The sequence below is a fragment of the Denticeps clupeoides genome, chromosome 20 (assembly GCF_900700375.1).
Source record: "Denticeps clupeoides chromosome 20, fDenClu1.1, whole genome shotgun sequence".
Lineage (NCBI taxonomy): Eukaryota > Metazoa > Chordata > Actinopteri > Clupeiformes > Denticipitidae > Denticeps > Denticeps clupeoides.
The window spans coordinates 4,647,560-4,664,119 of NC_041726.1; the positions used below are offsets into that span (position 1 = coordinate 4,647,560).

A 16,560-nucleotide genomic window follows, 5' to 3' on the forward strand; every position below is an offset into this window, starting at 1 on the left:
GTTCCAGCCTGAGCACATCAGGGGGTTCCTGGTCCTCACAGTGACCCAGGGACCGCCAGGCTGCCAGCGTGGCATCCTTGCCGTCTGACAGAATGTCCCCGAGGGGCCCCGGCGCCTTTATCACGCACCCTGCCTGGACTGACCGTCTCCCGAACGGACAGCCGGGCCCAACACAATGCCTCAAACGCAGAGGGAAGCCTGAGACTGACAACTGGTCCGGGCCCATCACCCATCAGAAACAACGCTCTGCAGACAGGTGTAGAGATGAGTAGGCCATCAAGGAACGCCTGACCTACATGATTCAAGTTCGTCCATAGAAGCAATCAATCTATCCAGATTCCAAACTAGGCGCCATGTCCAAGATAAAAGAGCTCTCCAAGTATGTCAGGGACAAGATTGTGGGTTTACACAAGGTTGGAATGGGCTACAGGACCATCGCCAAGCAGCTGGGTGAGAAGGTGACAACAGTTGGTGTGTTTATTCGCAAATGGAAGAACCATAAAATAACTGGCAAGCTCCCTCGGTCTGGAGCTCCACAGAGGATCTGACCTTCTGGAGTTTCAATGACAATGAGAATGGTGTGGAACCCGCCCTGAGACTACACAGGAGGAACTTGTCAATGATCTCAAGGCATATGTGGCCATAGTCTAAAAGGACAGAAAGCACATGTACAGGTCCGGCTGCAGTGAAGGTGTTGTGGTCAGATGAAACCAAATTGAGCTCTTTGGCATCTAATCAACTGTCCATGTTTGGAGGAGGATGAATGCTGCCTATGACTCCAAGAACACCAACCCCACCATCAAACATGGACGTAAATCATGCTTTTTGGGCATTTTGCTGGGGACAGGACAACCACATCGCATCAAAAGGAGGATGGATGGGGCCATTTACAGTCAAATCTTGGGCGTCCGTCCCTGAACCAGGGCATTGAAAATTGGGTCGTGGGTGGGTATTCCCACATGACGACGTAACAGAATTTTATTTCCATATTATTTTTCAGTGAACAGGGTGTTCATCTTAAAAAAAAAAAAAAAAAAAAAAGCCACATTGTTTCCCCATCACTGCCCATCTGAGCTTCTTTACCACACTTGTCTCTGCATGATTAATAGCAGGATGTATTTCATTTTTAGAACATCATGTTTTTATTGATAGCTAGTCTTGGTCCTTTTCCTATTTTACTTAATTATTTTCTTATAATCATATTTGTTTTATTTAATACATGTTTACAATCACTTTATTATAACAAGTTCAGGTTCAAAATCTTGTTTAAACTGTTTCATCTATAAAATGTTACAAGTTCAATGAACAATGGATGTTTCAAAGATGAACGAGTAATCTTTTTAATCACAACTTCAATTTTGGCCAAAATTATCAGCCCTAGCGCAGTGTGCGTCCATCACTGCACAGATGTAACAGTCAACACGCTAAGAAGGGGTTATACTTACTGCTCCTTGCTGCCGCTTCAATTTATCTCGATATTCTTCTAGTTCCTGCAGGTTTAAATCAGGTGGGAGTTTCTGTTGGGGGTTAAAAGAAATAATTAAAGTCTTAAATAGAAGGGTTTTATCCCCCCTCCCAAAGGGGAATAAGAGAGATATATAAAGAGAGAGAATGAAGTACCAAGTGAAGGGCTTTGGTGTCTAATTTCAATACATGAAAGTTTCTTGGTTAAGAGCAGCTGAAATCCTAAAGACTTCACTCACCAAAGCTTGCAGAGCGATGGGCCGGGATTTTCTTGTTTGAATACTAATCTGAAGCCTGCCGGCTCTTCGCTGTGTTTAAGGATTTTCTCTGGAGGACTTGGCCAAGTAGTGACGCAAAAACCAGACAAACTTTTCACTCCTAAGACCCGTCAGAGGGTGCAGAACCTCAATCCATGTAATTTCAATGTTCAATTTCAATTAATAAATAAAAATGCCATGACCAAAGGTTACCAACAGTTTATGGCAATGGTGTGGAGTTAATTAAAAAAAGACTAATAAAGCTAGTCCTGAAAGCGGCACTGCATCACTGCAAACAGGTACACCAAACTCAGTAGTAACAACATCTCGATTCAAAATATTATATTTATAGAATCACACTCATCCCAGGTTGTTTATATATATGTATGTATGTATGTATGTATGTATGTGTGTGTGTGTGTGTGTGTGTGTGTGTGTGTATATATATAGTTAGTTAGTTAGTTAGTTAGTTAGTTCGTAATAGTTTAATAATGTGCCGTCCGTGGTGCTGATTCCTGGAGCGTTAGAATGTAAAAATAAATAAATAAATAAAGCTAAATAAACGCGTGCATGTGTGTATTGGCAGGGATCTCACGATATGATACGCATCACGATACATGGGTCACAATACGTTTAAATCGTGATATATATTGTGATACTGTACATATACTGTACATGTTCTACAGCGCAGAAATACAAGATGCTGTAATCTGCCTGTCATGCTTCATGATTTCACTCTGCCTATTTAGTGTTCCCAGCTGTACAGCGCGATCCACGGGTGTGGATGTTGTAGTCGCACTCTGATTATCATCTCTCCTGACCTCACCAAAGAGAACGCTCGACAGCACCACCCGGTGAACTAAGTTTGTTGACCAAAAACTACCACGTAAAATATCGCGCTATATTGCTGTATCGATATTTTTTTTAACACCACTAGAGCGCACTATATTGAGAATGTTAAGGATCGACTCCAGCCTCCTCCATCTTTATCCTTAAAAGAATGGGTGGGGCGGTGGCGGGCAGCCGGAGCCTGGCAAGCAAGTAATTGCTTTACCCTTGGCTGAAACTCTAATTTCTGGCAGCGTCGTGATGCGATGCCAAATCTAATGAGATTTCACACCAGCGCTTAGCACATAATCCATCAATCTGCTGTTGACGACTGGCTCCGCCACGCCCACCCCGACGCCCCATTTTAACCCGCTCCATTGGCCAGAGGGGAAATGAAGGCTCAAGATCTGCATCTTTAACCTGATATCAGCATAACCATGCAAACAGGGGCAGGGGTGGGGATGGGAGCATTACGCCGAAACCAGGGGAGAGATCTTCAGCTGCCGGGGGTAACAGGAGCTGGGGGAGTTAGATGGGTGCTTAATTGGTCAGCCGTGGGTGAGCCACCTGAAACGCTGCAGAGGTTTTTAAGCCACACACTTCCTCACTCTCCCCACCTCCAGCTCATGCTGCACCATGTCGAAAGAGTCGCTGGAAAAGTACACCTCCTCGATGCTATCGATGATCTCCTGCTCCGCCTGCGAGTTGATTGGCTGTTCTCTCATCTCCCTCAGCTCCTCCTGCGTGACAGAGAAAAAAAATAAACTCATTTTTTTTTTCCTCAAAGACAAACTTTTTGCATTCACGGCTTCTTTTGACTTATTTGGCTCAGGCAGAATCTGAAAACATTTCACATTTACATTTACAGCATTTAGCAGAGCGACTTAGAATCAGTAGTTACAGGGACAGTTCCCCCCCTGGAGACACTCAGGGTTAAGTGTCTTGCTCAGGGACACGATGGTAGTAAGTGGGATTTGAACCTGGGTAGGGCTGCACGATTTGGGGAAAAAGACATATTGCAATTATTGAGATCAATATTGCGATATGCGATTGCGATATGATAAAGGACACTTGCTTGTATATCAATGAAAAGTCGCATACTAATAGTGAAATGTTTAATTTCAAAGTGAAACATACAAACTACTTATAACAACTTGAAATGCCCAGTGCTTTCAAAATACAAAATTCTACAAAATTAAATAATCACAAACAAAACTCTACATTACTAAACAACTGTTTTGATGATATTTGGCCATTATAAAATCCCGTATTATAGTTCTTACATTTAACCAAAACGTTGTTTGGAGACTGACTTGAACACAGGGATGCATAGTTTTGCTAGCTTAGCTAAGGTTAAGATTTGTAAACTGAGGTGAATTTCTTTAGGAAACAATTGTTTTGAAAAAAGTTTGAGAAAAGTTAACTAAACAGCTAAGAACAGTCTAAATAGTTAATGCCTACGTTTAGCCAAAACGTTGTTTGGAGGCTGACTTGAACACAGGAATGCTTAGCTTCGCTAGCTTAGCCTAGCTTAGCTAAGGCTAAGACTTATAAAACGGGATTTTAGAATGGCCAAATATATTAAAAACAATTGTCCAGCCTTACCTATGAAATGTAATCCCCTGGGATCTGGTTTGGAGTGTACAGCGGTTTGTACAGCCCCAAGCAGCACAAGAGTGAGGCATTTTTATGCACTTCTCTCCATAGACATGTATATGCGTCACTCCACAGCACAGCCTATCGCAATATGCCGGTGACGTTGGCGTACGATGCAGCTCGTCATGCCGCGTCTACCCATATGTCTCAGAATCGAAAGTCATGTGACCAAACACGTCACATCCGACTGAAGTGATACTTCAGTCAGCTCGCAAACTTTGAGAGAATGAGAGAATGGATCGGATATGTTGCCGATCCAATCCATATACTAATCATTTAAATCGCAGCTTTTTGCGTTCATGTAATCGCACAGACTGAGATCATGATTACGATTGCGATTAGATCAATTGTGCAGCACTAAACCTGGGTCTTCTGGTTCATACGCGAGTGTGTTACCCACTAGGCTACCACCACTAACGATTAAATCATGATATATATTGTGATACTGAACATATACTGTACATGTTCTACAGCGCTGAAATACAAGATGCTTTTTTTATAAAAATCGATTACTAAAAGAGTTGGCAATGAATTTCCTAATCGATTCGTTATGTCGCGCGACGCGGAGACGTTTGATTATTAAAAAAAAAAAAATTTATTTGAGCGCGGAGTGGAGTGAACACACTCGTTCTCTCTCGCGCACAGATGCTAGCAGAGTTTAGCGCCTCATAGACAGCGCGGAGCAAAAAAAAAAAATATATATATATATACACACACACACACACACACACATGGCGGAGGCAGAGAAATCTGCGCGAAAATATCCAAAAGCGACATGGCACGGCATGGGAGCACCACGGCAATGATCCAGCACCTGAAACGCAAACATGTTGGAGTGTTTGAGGAGGAAGAAGGAAGTTCAGCAGCAGGGGAAGTCGCTACAGAATCCTACTTTTGTTCCGTTTTGAAGCGAGGAACGTAATGTCCCTGGTGCTTAACTCGCCGCGGAGGAGAACTAGACGGGGACATACAGCGCCACCTACAGGTGTGGAGGGGGGATGAAACAGCGTTCGGACTGTTCTCTGCGTCTCCGCGTGGACAACTCACCTATTGTGTCCCTGAGCAAGACACTTAACCCTAAGTTGCTCCAGGGGGACTGTCCCTGTAAGTACTGATTATCGCTCTGGATAAGGGCGTCTGATAAATGCTGTAAATGTAAATATCTACCCGTCATCCAGCTTGACAGGCATGACAAGTTAACGTTAGCGCATTAATAACAGTAGTAAAGCAGGGGTGCTATAGTTACTTTGCATTAAAAGACTAAAGACATGTTTTTATTCACTAGCCTTTTTTGGACCATTCATTTTTCAATCTGTTGTCATGTATAGCTACACAGCAAAAAAAGCTTTTCTTACCTAGTAATTTTATCTCGTTTCCAGTCCAAATATCTAAAAAATCTTAAATCAAGATTACTAGACAAGAAAAATGGCATGAGAAAATTAAGTGATGCTTAAAACTTCTGTTTGAGATTATTTCTCATTAAGATTAGTTTTCTTACCCCATTGGCAGATAATTTTGCTTGTTTTAAACAAACAATCACTTAATTTTGAGATGTTTTAACAGAAAACAAGACATAATTTCTTATGCTATTTCATGTGTCTAGTAAATGTATCTTGATTTAAGATTTTTTTAGAGATTTGGACTGAATCCAGGACAAAACTACTAAGTTAGAAAAGCGTTTTTTGCAGTGTGTGTGTGTCAGTGTGAGAGGTTGTGAGTGTGTGCGTCTGCAGTGTAGTGTAGAGAACAAGTTCTGACATTCAAACAAATCCTGTTAAATTTTCTGATTTGTATTGTTCTTTATTTTTTTATAAATTATTTATTGTTCTGGCAGCTCAGGTGGCACTTTTTTAAAAAAAATCTATATTTGGCATATGTAAAGCATACATGTGTATGTTTTTTGTGTTAGTCCATTTTTATTTTATTTTATTATTATTATTACAACAGCTCAAGGAAGAACATGTTTGTGCACTTTCTAAAGATTTTGGTTCTGTTTTTGAATAAAGGGTTGGAAATTAATGCTTTTCTTGTTTTTTTTTTGTTTTTTGTTTTTTATCCGATTCTACGATTAATAAAAAATAAATCGACAGATTAATCGATTATTAAAACAATCGTTAGTTGCAGCTCTAATTTAGTGTACCCAGCTGTACAGCGCCATCTACAGGTGGGGATGTTGTAGTCACGCGCTGATTATCATCTCTCCTGACCTCATCAAAGAAAATGCTCGACAGCACCACCCGGTGAACTAAGTTTGTTTACAAAAAATATCAGTATTTTGATGTCCTTGAATCAATACACTATCAGCACATAAAAAATAACACAATATATTGCTGTATCGATATTTTTCATAATGACACCATGTCGTCACAAATAAGCTCACAGCACCTCAGAACCATCTCATGCCTCTCAGCCAAGTCTGGGTGATGGACAGCAGAGATCCTGCAGACAAGTCCAGGAGGCCCTCTCCCCAGTCACCTCCTGCATATCTCCAGTGTGTCCTGGGTGTGCCTGGTAGTAGTAGTAGGCCACCCATGAACCAGAAGTTCACAAAGAAACAGGCCCAAACCCCACTTACTACCATTGTGAGCCTGAGCCTTTAAGAGGCACCTGCTTGGTCCTTTCAATATGGAGGAGCAGTGTCTCTGCTCTCCAGAAAGTCAGAGCTTCTCTGTCTATCAGAGTGCATCAGAGTGCAGAGACTCTGCGGAGGAACCTCATTTCCACAGCTTGTATCCACAATCTCAACATTTCTTTCACTAGCCAGAGCTCATGGCCAGAGGTGAGGGTTCCTTTCATCTCAGCTCTATCCAGTCACCTTGGCAGACTAGCAATAATGGAGAGGTGGAAACACTCAAGTACCATCTCACAGTGAATCAGAATAAAAATAATTCTATTATGTAATAATAAGAAATACGTAAATAAGTGGAAATACGGTGACACGACTTCCTGTCTGCATTGTGGTTGGTGGACGGTGTTGGTGACGTAATTTCCCGCTCATCTTCTATTGGCCTCCTCGTCCCGCCTCTCTCCTCCTCACTAGCATTTAAAGCTACAGACATCGAAACGGCACGTCCTGGGAAATCTCATTGTGGGACTGGATCTGCACCAAGGCTAAATTCCGATATAAAAGCAAAAAATTATTTCATGTCAGGGGACCTTTAAAATGTTTCAAGATTCAAGCTTATATTCATGTTACATATATTTTTATTTTACATTTATATTCTATTCTTCAATGGAAAAAAGGCATATTTGTGTACTGATTTATATTATGATATTTATAAATGTTATGAAGTGAGGGACCTACTGATAATTCAAAGTTTATACAAACATAAATGACAAATTATATTTATTAAGGGTGGGACTCACAGTGTAACCTACAATATGACACTACAACAACAGTGGTAAAAGTATGGCTATTACACAGCTAAATCATGAGATATATACAGTTAAATAGAACAATATACAACAATTAACTGTTATGTAGATGTCTACGACATGACCATAAAATTGGTGTAAGCGAAGAAGAAATAGTCCCTCAAAGCACAATTTTATCTTTTGAAAATAATGCTTTTATAGCAATCTTTGGAACAATGGGAATAGAATGTGCTGTGTAAATGTTTAATCATTTCTGTTGTATGGCATAAATTGCCCTCAGTTAATATTTTACCCAGTCTAATTACACAAGGTGGACAGTGGATCCCAGCCCATCAGTAATGCGTCGCAATATACGGCTACGTCGTTTTTATTACCCAGAAAAAGCATGCACCTTACGTCCAGCATTCTGAACAGCGAACTGCTGAACATGATATTAATGGAGACTACCCCCACGGTACAGTAAAAACACACACGCTAAGGAAAGAATTCCAAACAGGCTGGAAACTGCATTGAATGCAGCCCAGAACACAGAATTGTGAACGGCACATGGGCGTTTTGTCGGAGAAAAAAAAACACTAAAAAAAATCAGTGACGGGGACCGTGCAAGCCCCAAGCCGAATGCTAATTTGGTCAATGAATGCGTTTCTTGAGCGGGTGGGGGGCTCGACTCAAAACCTCATGCTCTGCTCCAGAATAATTCCTGTAGCACCTTGTTAAGGTCTGTTGCTCTTCGGTCAGCCTGCTTCGGTTCCGCCTGCGATCCTTATTGCTGCTCCGCCTGGTTCCAGAGCTGCATGGGAAAAGCAGGGAGAGCGGAACCCGAGAGACTTTCAAACTGCATCTGGTTTCTGGGACATTATCGTAGGTGGCGGAAAAGATTTTTGTTTTTTTTTTATTATTTATTCTCAGCACCGGGAGAAAACAATTCGTTGAGCCTAATGAGAGCGAATGTTGGCCCACCGTCAATATCCAGCTCCGCAGACTGAAATGGAGCATGGCGAGCAAACATATGACGACACGGTGTGATGAAATGCGCCCCCCGTGCAAACATGTGTTCGAGTCTGATCAAACACCAAATGGCAGATAACTGGGGGGGCGAGGGGCCGTATTCCATCACCGTGAGTGGGCGCGTGCAATAAATAAATAAATAAACAAATGGATTCATCCCACAAAAAAAGGACGGTTAGGTGAAGGGGGGTTCTGGCAGGCAGAGACTGGCATGGGCTGAATTATGGGCACAGCACTTTCCCTTCAGTGTGCCAACTGTGGCTGATGTAATGAGAGCCAAAAAAAGAGAGAGAGAGAGAGAGAGAGAGAGAGAGATGCGCTGGGCTCTGGAAGCAGCAATGCAGAGAGACGGATGAGTCACGCTGGCACAGGAACCAAAAAAAACCAACACAAAAACGCTAACAAAGGAAAAGGACCGAGAAGAACGTTAGAGCGCCGTAAAAGAAGTCTAAGTTCCCTTCTGTTCTTCGGTCAATTTGCTAGAGTGGTTCCCATAGACCTGCGAGAAAAGCAGTCTATACTGGACAGAGTGATGGAAAAAATGATCAATTGATTAAAATAGTTTGCCAAATGATGCATGTCTGACCCCGGTAAAACGCCGGACACTGTCTTTTGCTTCCCTTTTAGCCGGACGTGCAGTCTTACTCAGATGGAAGAGATGAGGGACCTCATGTCCTGTCTAAGCCTCGAAAAGATACGCTACTCGATTAGTGATGCCAACGAAGAATTTCACTTTCTGACTACTAGTACCACCCAGTAAAGTCCCATAAATGGGGTTATGGGGTTATTATTATGTGGAAAGGTTGTTGGGTTTGGAGTTGCACACGTTATTATCATCGTTGTTCTTCGAATATGACTAAATTGCCATTTTTCCTATAATACTCTACTGCAATGTTACCCCATCTTTGTATGTAACTCTTGCAGAATTGATTTACTTAGTGAGATCTTTTTTATATTGTGTGCATTGTATTTCTTTTTCTGCTGTTGTCGTCTTTCTCTTGTTTAAAGTGAAAAAAAAAAAAAATAGTTTGCCAAAATTGCAATTAATTCTTAAGACTAGCGCCGTAGAGTGAAATCACACGCCGGCAAACTGAACTGCGGCAACGCATCACTTGCGACAGTTGCCTTTTTTTTTTTTTTTTTTTTTTTTTTTTTTTAAACTTGTGCCAGCCAATCAAATACATTTATGGAACCAATCGGTCAGGATTACTGTTAGAAGGTTATCCTTGGCTTGAGTTAGAAACAACGACTGCTTGCTGCTCATTTGGTCACACCCACCATCAACCTCCGACACGACATGCGAATACAAAGTCAACGGCATAAACAAATGCATTAAATTTCTAAATCAATCGCAGCTATTAACACGATACCTTTAAAAAAATCAAAACAAAAGGAGAGTCATTTCTCATTGACGCAATCACTGTGAACATGGGGGGTGAGTGACTCATATGTCAGACTCCCTAAAAACCCCAAAAACCCAAGAAATTGAGGCCATCAAGGGAGCTAAGATAAAAAAATTCCAGAGGGTCTAGTGGCCAGGATGTTCTGCAGACATAATTATAATTATGATTACATAACTCTTAAATTAGCATTTGACTCACCATTTTTAAGACATTTTCCTTTGCATAAAGTGCCCTGAACAATTTAAACCATCTTAGTCCCCTTAAGCGCTCCTCTACGTTTCACTAATTAACGGACTCCCTCCTTCTGAATGTGCTTTTCACCACATTGCAGCTTCACACATGCCTCTACCACACCTTTTTTACTTTTAACTTGCTCATTTGTATTTTTCCAGCTGTTCACAGAGTTCAAAAGTGTGGTGTGAGGGTGAGAGTGTGACTGCAAAGATTGGCTGACTGAGGACACCACCACCAAAAAAAAAAAAAAAGATTTATAAGCACCCGGAAAACACTGAAACAAAAGAGTTTAGAGCGAGGACGGGATCGGGCCGAATCCAGGCCAGTTCAGAGGAAGGTTTGAAGGTGGCAGAAGGGTGAGTCTGGGATGACTGTGTCGTCCACGTTACATTTAATTTAGAGTTCCTCGTAAAGTCTTGCGAGGCTGCTCCAAAACATGCGCTTTTTCTCCAAAACCTATGAAAACCTGATTACAGAATGATTGCTAGACTCCTCAGTGATGAAATCATTCAGCCCCACCCCCTTTCCAAAACTTCTCCCATGTTTGTCCATTAAATAATGAATCCCCTCTATTTTGCAAGTGAGACACTGCCACCTACTGGGACAAAAATGTACAGCAACAAAGATCAAACAGTCTAGCTTTTTTATATATTGACCATGTATATTAAAAATATAACTGGAAAAATATGAATAAATTATACTAAAAAGGTGCAGCTTCCCAGCAATTCCTCATTAAATGTAATTAATGGGTGTGTAGAGATGGCACTATTTGTGGCAGCTAAATTACTTGTATTCATAGGGGTGATATATTCCTGTTCTCAATAAAGACTTGTAAGCGTTGACACAGTCAATATGCAACAGTAACAGCAGTTTGTTGCACAATTTTTCTTGTACAATTTTGGGTAGAAACCATCTGGCAACACAGTATCTGCTCCCTTTCGGCAAAACAGATGAGTAGCTTTTACCATATAGTGAGAATCAACACTGTTATGTTAATCAATATTAAATATTAATTATGCCACAGGACCAAGTTTGTTTTAATTCAGTTCACATTTGTATATTCTAATGAGGGACACTGTTATGTTCACGTTCCCCGCAAGCGGTGTGAGCTGCCATTAATGCAGACTGGGTGATGCTGGCCAGTGCCGAATAATAACCTTGGGTTAGCACGGCACCTAATGGAATTCAAAGTTGCTCCCCGCTCGTTCGAGGGAATGTGCGAGACAAACAGCGCGCCCCCCCCCCCCGAGGACTAAAAGACTCTCTGTGTGTGCAGCAAAAAAATTGTCGATAATTGTCGCTAGATGTATTAGTAAGCGGAGTGGAGCAGCTTTCAGATCGAACGCAGCAGGCGCTTTGCCACCATGTGGTCCAACTGAATTGAATCGCTATAATGAACATCTCCTCCTGCTTGGTTTGAGAGCCTGCCTTGATATTTCGTCCCTGTTGGTCGCGCGTCAACTCAAAGAGGTCAAAGTTCATCGACATTCAGCTTTGGCCGCAGTGTCTGCAGAGGCTTGGTAGGCGCGGCGTGTGGTCGCTCTTCAGGTGCACTTTTGGTCTGTAACCAACATTTTTTCTTGAATAATCGATTAAATGATGACTAAAAGTGATGACTAAAAGTTACAGCCCTAGTGCGCGGTGCTCCGCATTCTGGGCAGCGGTGGCCTAGCGGGTAAGGAAGTGCTGCTGTGTATCACAAGTGACAGTCAGTTCACTTTGGAGACGGAGCAAGTCGTTGTGGTGATCGATACATTCCACTTGCTCAAAGATAATGAAACGGCTACCAGTTAAAAGGAATTCTGCAAAAAACTATTTTCGGTAACTTAACTTGACATATTTAGCGAGATGCATCAAGCAATGACATTCAGCCATGGAGACATCGCTAGGAGGAACATGGACAAGTTCCATTATATACATTACTTATTACACTACATCATATAATATATTGCATTATCAATCTCATGAGTAATAAATGTCAATCTAATGAATCTACATTGCTAAATATGTATAGGCACACATATACTACACTGTTATTACATAGGTGCTATTTACGGCTTGCATTCATTAGTTTCAATGTTATTATTACTAAGCAATATATTAAGTATATTAAATAAACAGGTATTTTTCACCGTAAAAGTATGTAAAAAGGCCATTCCAACAATAAAAAAAAAAACTGACTGACGATGCATCAATAACAGTTTGACCGTTAGAACTGCCTGCTGACGGCCAGACTTTCACGAAAAGTACTCGTGCTGCATTACGACTGTTTCAAATGAGATATATAAAAGGTCCTTTAACACACCCTGAGAGCCAGTGAGGCTCAGTGAGGTCTGCTTTAATGACATGCAGCCATAAGGTGAACCAGGATGCGAGAAAATGAAAACGTCCTGCTGAATTATTGTCTCAACGGTTTTCCCCTCAGGACAGTAAATAAATGGACTTGGTCCACCTCCAAAAAGGCACCGGAGTAAGAGCTCAGGTCAAACACTCAAAAGAAACTTTTAATCGCAATTAAACCTTTGGCTACAACAGAACTGGCAACAAACAAGCCATTGATCAATGTGAATTCCGTGCATTGATCGATTTAAATGTATATATAAATAAGTCTGGCAAAAACTTCACGGTATTAGAAAGGACAACTAGATGGAGGTGACTGATTGTGGGTATGTCTCCACTAGGGCTGAACGATTATACCATCTCGATCGACGATTGCAATAAAATTCAGCCCAATCTCAGAGATCCGCTTCGGCATTCTTCATGATCACAATAGAAATTGCGAAAATTTGAAATAGAAATTACAAAACCACATAAATGGACTGTGGACGCATAGTACTGGCTACAGTCTGACCGTCACATTTTGGACAAGAAACATATTAAAGGTCCTCTATCATAAAATTTTCACTTGGTGAGATTGAGCTCCCCTAGCCAGCCAATGGTCCTGCAGTCCTGGGAAATCTCATCGCGGGACTGGATCAAAGTGGCTGTAAATCTGCACCATGAGACTTCAGATACAGAATTACGGGACCACTAACGATATAAAAGCAAAAAAAATAATTCACTTCAGGGGACGTTTAAATGTGAGAGGAGGCTGAATAACAAACAGCCACCGGGACCCACAGAGTTCACGCAAGTGCAGCACATGAATCAAATTACCTGGATCTTCATATTTCACATTTGTATTCACAACGACCCAGAATTTGTTACTGGGGAAATGTATGACTTCTCGATGTACAAAACGTGTTTTTTTGTTAATAGTACCTCACCTTGCTTGGGATCCTGAAATTCTCCACAGGGCTCATGTCTGACATGCTTTCCTGGGGACTTTTGAGGCCCTTAAAAACAATAGATGCATCGTTGTTAATGGTTAATTTGGCGATTTAAAGCACAAAGCCAAAGAAAAATAAATCATGTCACAGAACAAGCACCATGACTATTTAAAAAAAAAAAACGATTCTGCTCCTCATTTTCATTTCCCAGAGCAGTCTGTGAACATGCACACTGACTGGGATGCCCATCCTCCTCCTCCTGCTTTACTGCTTATAAACAGCTTTAACGTCAGATCGCGGGACTGTCACTTCTCCATTCGCAGTGACTCGGCTGATATTATCAGTCTGTTTAGACAGACATCTGTCTAAATGATGCAGGGCTAAATTGATGCGGCTAGCATAGCTTCTCTGACACCAGAAACGGACAGCTGGGATAAACACTCACCTGTCGGGCCATTAAGGACTTAATTTTCTGCATCTCGGAAATCAAATTAAAGCAAACTTATTACTATTCAAACTGTTATTTGAAATATGTCCAATTCGATGTTAAACCAGCTTCTGAATACGTATCGGCTTCTGCAGCCCAACAGGGGCTGTGTAAGTTTCCGGTCACGTGACTCCTGGCAGACTCAGAAGTTTGCTGGGATTTGTAGTTTCTTGTATCGGCCGTTCAGCCTAACTTTTTACTCAGACACTACTTATCCCATGACCACATAGATGACGTGTAGGTACAGGTAAGCCCATGCAGTTCAGGTTCTACAGCCTGGTGCTTTTGAATGAATACATTTTGAATACATTTTCATATTATTAACACTTAAATTACATCATGCATATCATAACACTCAAAATGAATTAAATAAATATAGCTGAGGTCTACAGTAAAACAGCCACCCCCAACTCTTACCCACAGTTCCAGAAATCTCCTAAGGCAGGTAAAGGTCATATGGCCAAAAAAATCTATATATATCCTTAGATCTGGGTCACTAAGCCTTGAGATACTCCGGGTTCTAAGCTTCACATCTGCTGAACACAACCACAGAAATACTGCAGAGTAAAATGCTTCCTGTCCATGCATGATGCTGAGAAAGTGACTCATTCCCTTGTTGCCAATAGAGAGAATTATTGCAACACATTATTGTACACTTGCATCCTGTGCACTGGTCTGTCAACCAAGCGCATAGAAATGTTGCTCAAATCAAAATAAAAATTGATCGACTGATAGTAATATTTAACAAAATGCATTTAAAGGCTTGCTGTTTTCATAAAAACACATTTGAAACACAATTAAATAAATACAATAATAAAATAATTAAAGTGATTGTCATACAATGCACAGCACATGGTGCACACAATGAAACGTGTCCTCTTCTTTTAACCCATCACCCTTTGTGAGCAGTGGCCAGCCATGACAGGCGCCCGGGGAGCAGTGTGTGGGGACGGCGCTTATCTCAGTGGCACATTGGCAGATCTTGGCCCCATCAACCCCAATCTGGCAACCAATCCGTTTTACAAAACAATGTTTAATTCAGTTTTTCCTTTGTGGTATGTACAATTTAAGCGGTGCAATGAAATCAGCATTGGAGGAGGAGTACAATTAAACGGAGTAGAATTAAATCTAAACCTGACCTGAATGCTACTGTCATTTTTTCCATCAGGAGATGGCAGCATAGTCTTAATGTAAGACATTTCAAATGTGTTGCCAGATGTCACCACGAGAAACTGCAAGAGGACAACAATCCTCCAATTCCCACGCACATAACAGTTATATCTGGATTAGGGTTATTGAATACGGCAATAAATAATGCTCGATAGGGGTCTTATGGGAGCCCGTGATTTTCTTGCATTCTGTCACGCTGGCCTGAGGTCTGTAAACATTTACATTTACGGCATTTACCAGACACCCTTATCCAGAGTGACTTACAACGTGCTTCCATGTTCCCATCGATGAAGTGATCAGTTCTAGTTCATTAGGACCCCCAACTATGAATACAATCTTTTTATTCATTCTTGTTGTAGATTCTGTACACAAGTTCGACAATAAGAAAGTTACAAGTTAATCTAAATATTCTCTAAAGAGGAAGGTCTCGAGCTGCCGTTTGAAAGTGCTCAGTGACTGAGCTGTTCTGACCTCGAGGGGAAGTTCATTCCACCACCGAGGGGCCAAGACGGAGAAGAGTCTAGATGAGCGTCTTTCTTTTACCTTCAGAGATGGAGGGACCAGCCGAGCAGTACTGGAGGCTCGGAGTAAACGAGGTGCAGTGCGAGGTGTAATAAGGGTTGTGAGGTAGGATGGTGCTACTCCATGTTTGGCTTTGTAGGTCAGCATCAGTATTTTGAACCTGATGCGTGCAGCTACTGGGAGCCAGTGGAGGGAATGTAGTAGAGGGGTGTGGAGAACTTGGGAAGGTTGAAGATCAGTCGTGCTGCTGCATTTTGTATGAGTTGTAGAGGTCGGATGGTACTTAGAGGTAGAAGACGGTGCCTTCTCAGAGTTGACAGACAGACTTGAGGAAAGATGGTTTCTGTTTAAAATCATGAATAAGAAGAAAAAAATGTTTAAAAAAAATGGAAATATGTTTAAATGGAAACTGTGATCTACTGGTGTGTTCCGGCTTCAATGGAAGCACTTTTGATTTGACTGGCAAATGAAGGCATGGCGCCGCCTCCAGGCTTGGGCCTTGTTTGTCATATGGAGCTGGTCATAAAGCACACACAGTGGTACTGAGCATGAGGTCCTCTTGCTAAATGTCCCCATTGTAAAACTTTGTCTAACTAGCACAGGATCCACAGAGAAGACGCTCCATCCACAGCATGCGCAAACAGACGTCAACAGACACTGACCTCATTTTAGCCCATTTTTTGTTGCTTTTCATGGTTTTCGAAAGATAAATTGGGCACGTGCACCCAGCAGACATTAATTAAGCGAAAGTGGAAGCTCTGTTCGACATTCCCATGCAGCGGCTTGAAGGCAGGAGGCCGGCCACATGCTGGCGCCTTCTGTCGACTTCCTTACACCAGACTGGTGACACAATGCTTTCTCCTCCACTCAGAGTGCGGGCTCAGCAC

General features: G+C 41.7%; 1 protein-coding gene across 4 annotated transcripts in view; it reads right to left on the bottom strand.

The window, feature by feature from the left end:
* Positions 1-14,113, bottom strand: part of vps50 (VPS50 subunit of EARP/GARPII complex) — a 96,971-nt gene extending 82,858 nt beyond the window's left edge. For all 4 annotated transcript variants that reach the window (XM_028964116.1, XM_028964112.1, XM_028964113.1 and 1 more), the window contains exons 1-4: positions 13,940-14,113; positions 13,492-13,560; positions 3,167-3,289; positions 1,446-1,517 (exon numbers count right to left, since the gene is read on the bottom strand). In XM_028964116.1, the coding sequence (XP_028819949.1) occupies positions 1,446-1,517; positions 3,167-3,289; positions 13,492-13,560; positions 13,940-13,972 (297 nt within the window). In that variant the 5' untranslated portion in view covers positions 13,973-14,113. The remainder of the gene's footprint in view (positions 1-1,445; positions 1,518-3,166; positions 3,290-13,491; positions 13,561-13,939) is intronic.
* Between the last annotated feature and the right edge of the window lie 2,447 nt (positions 14,114-16,560).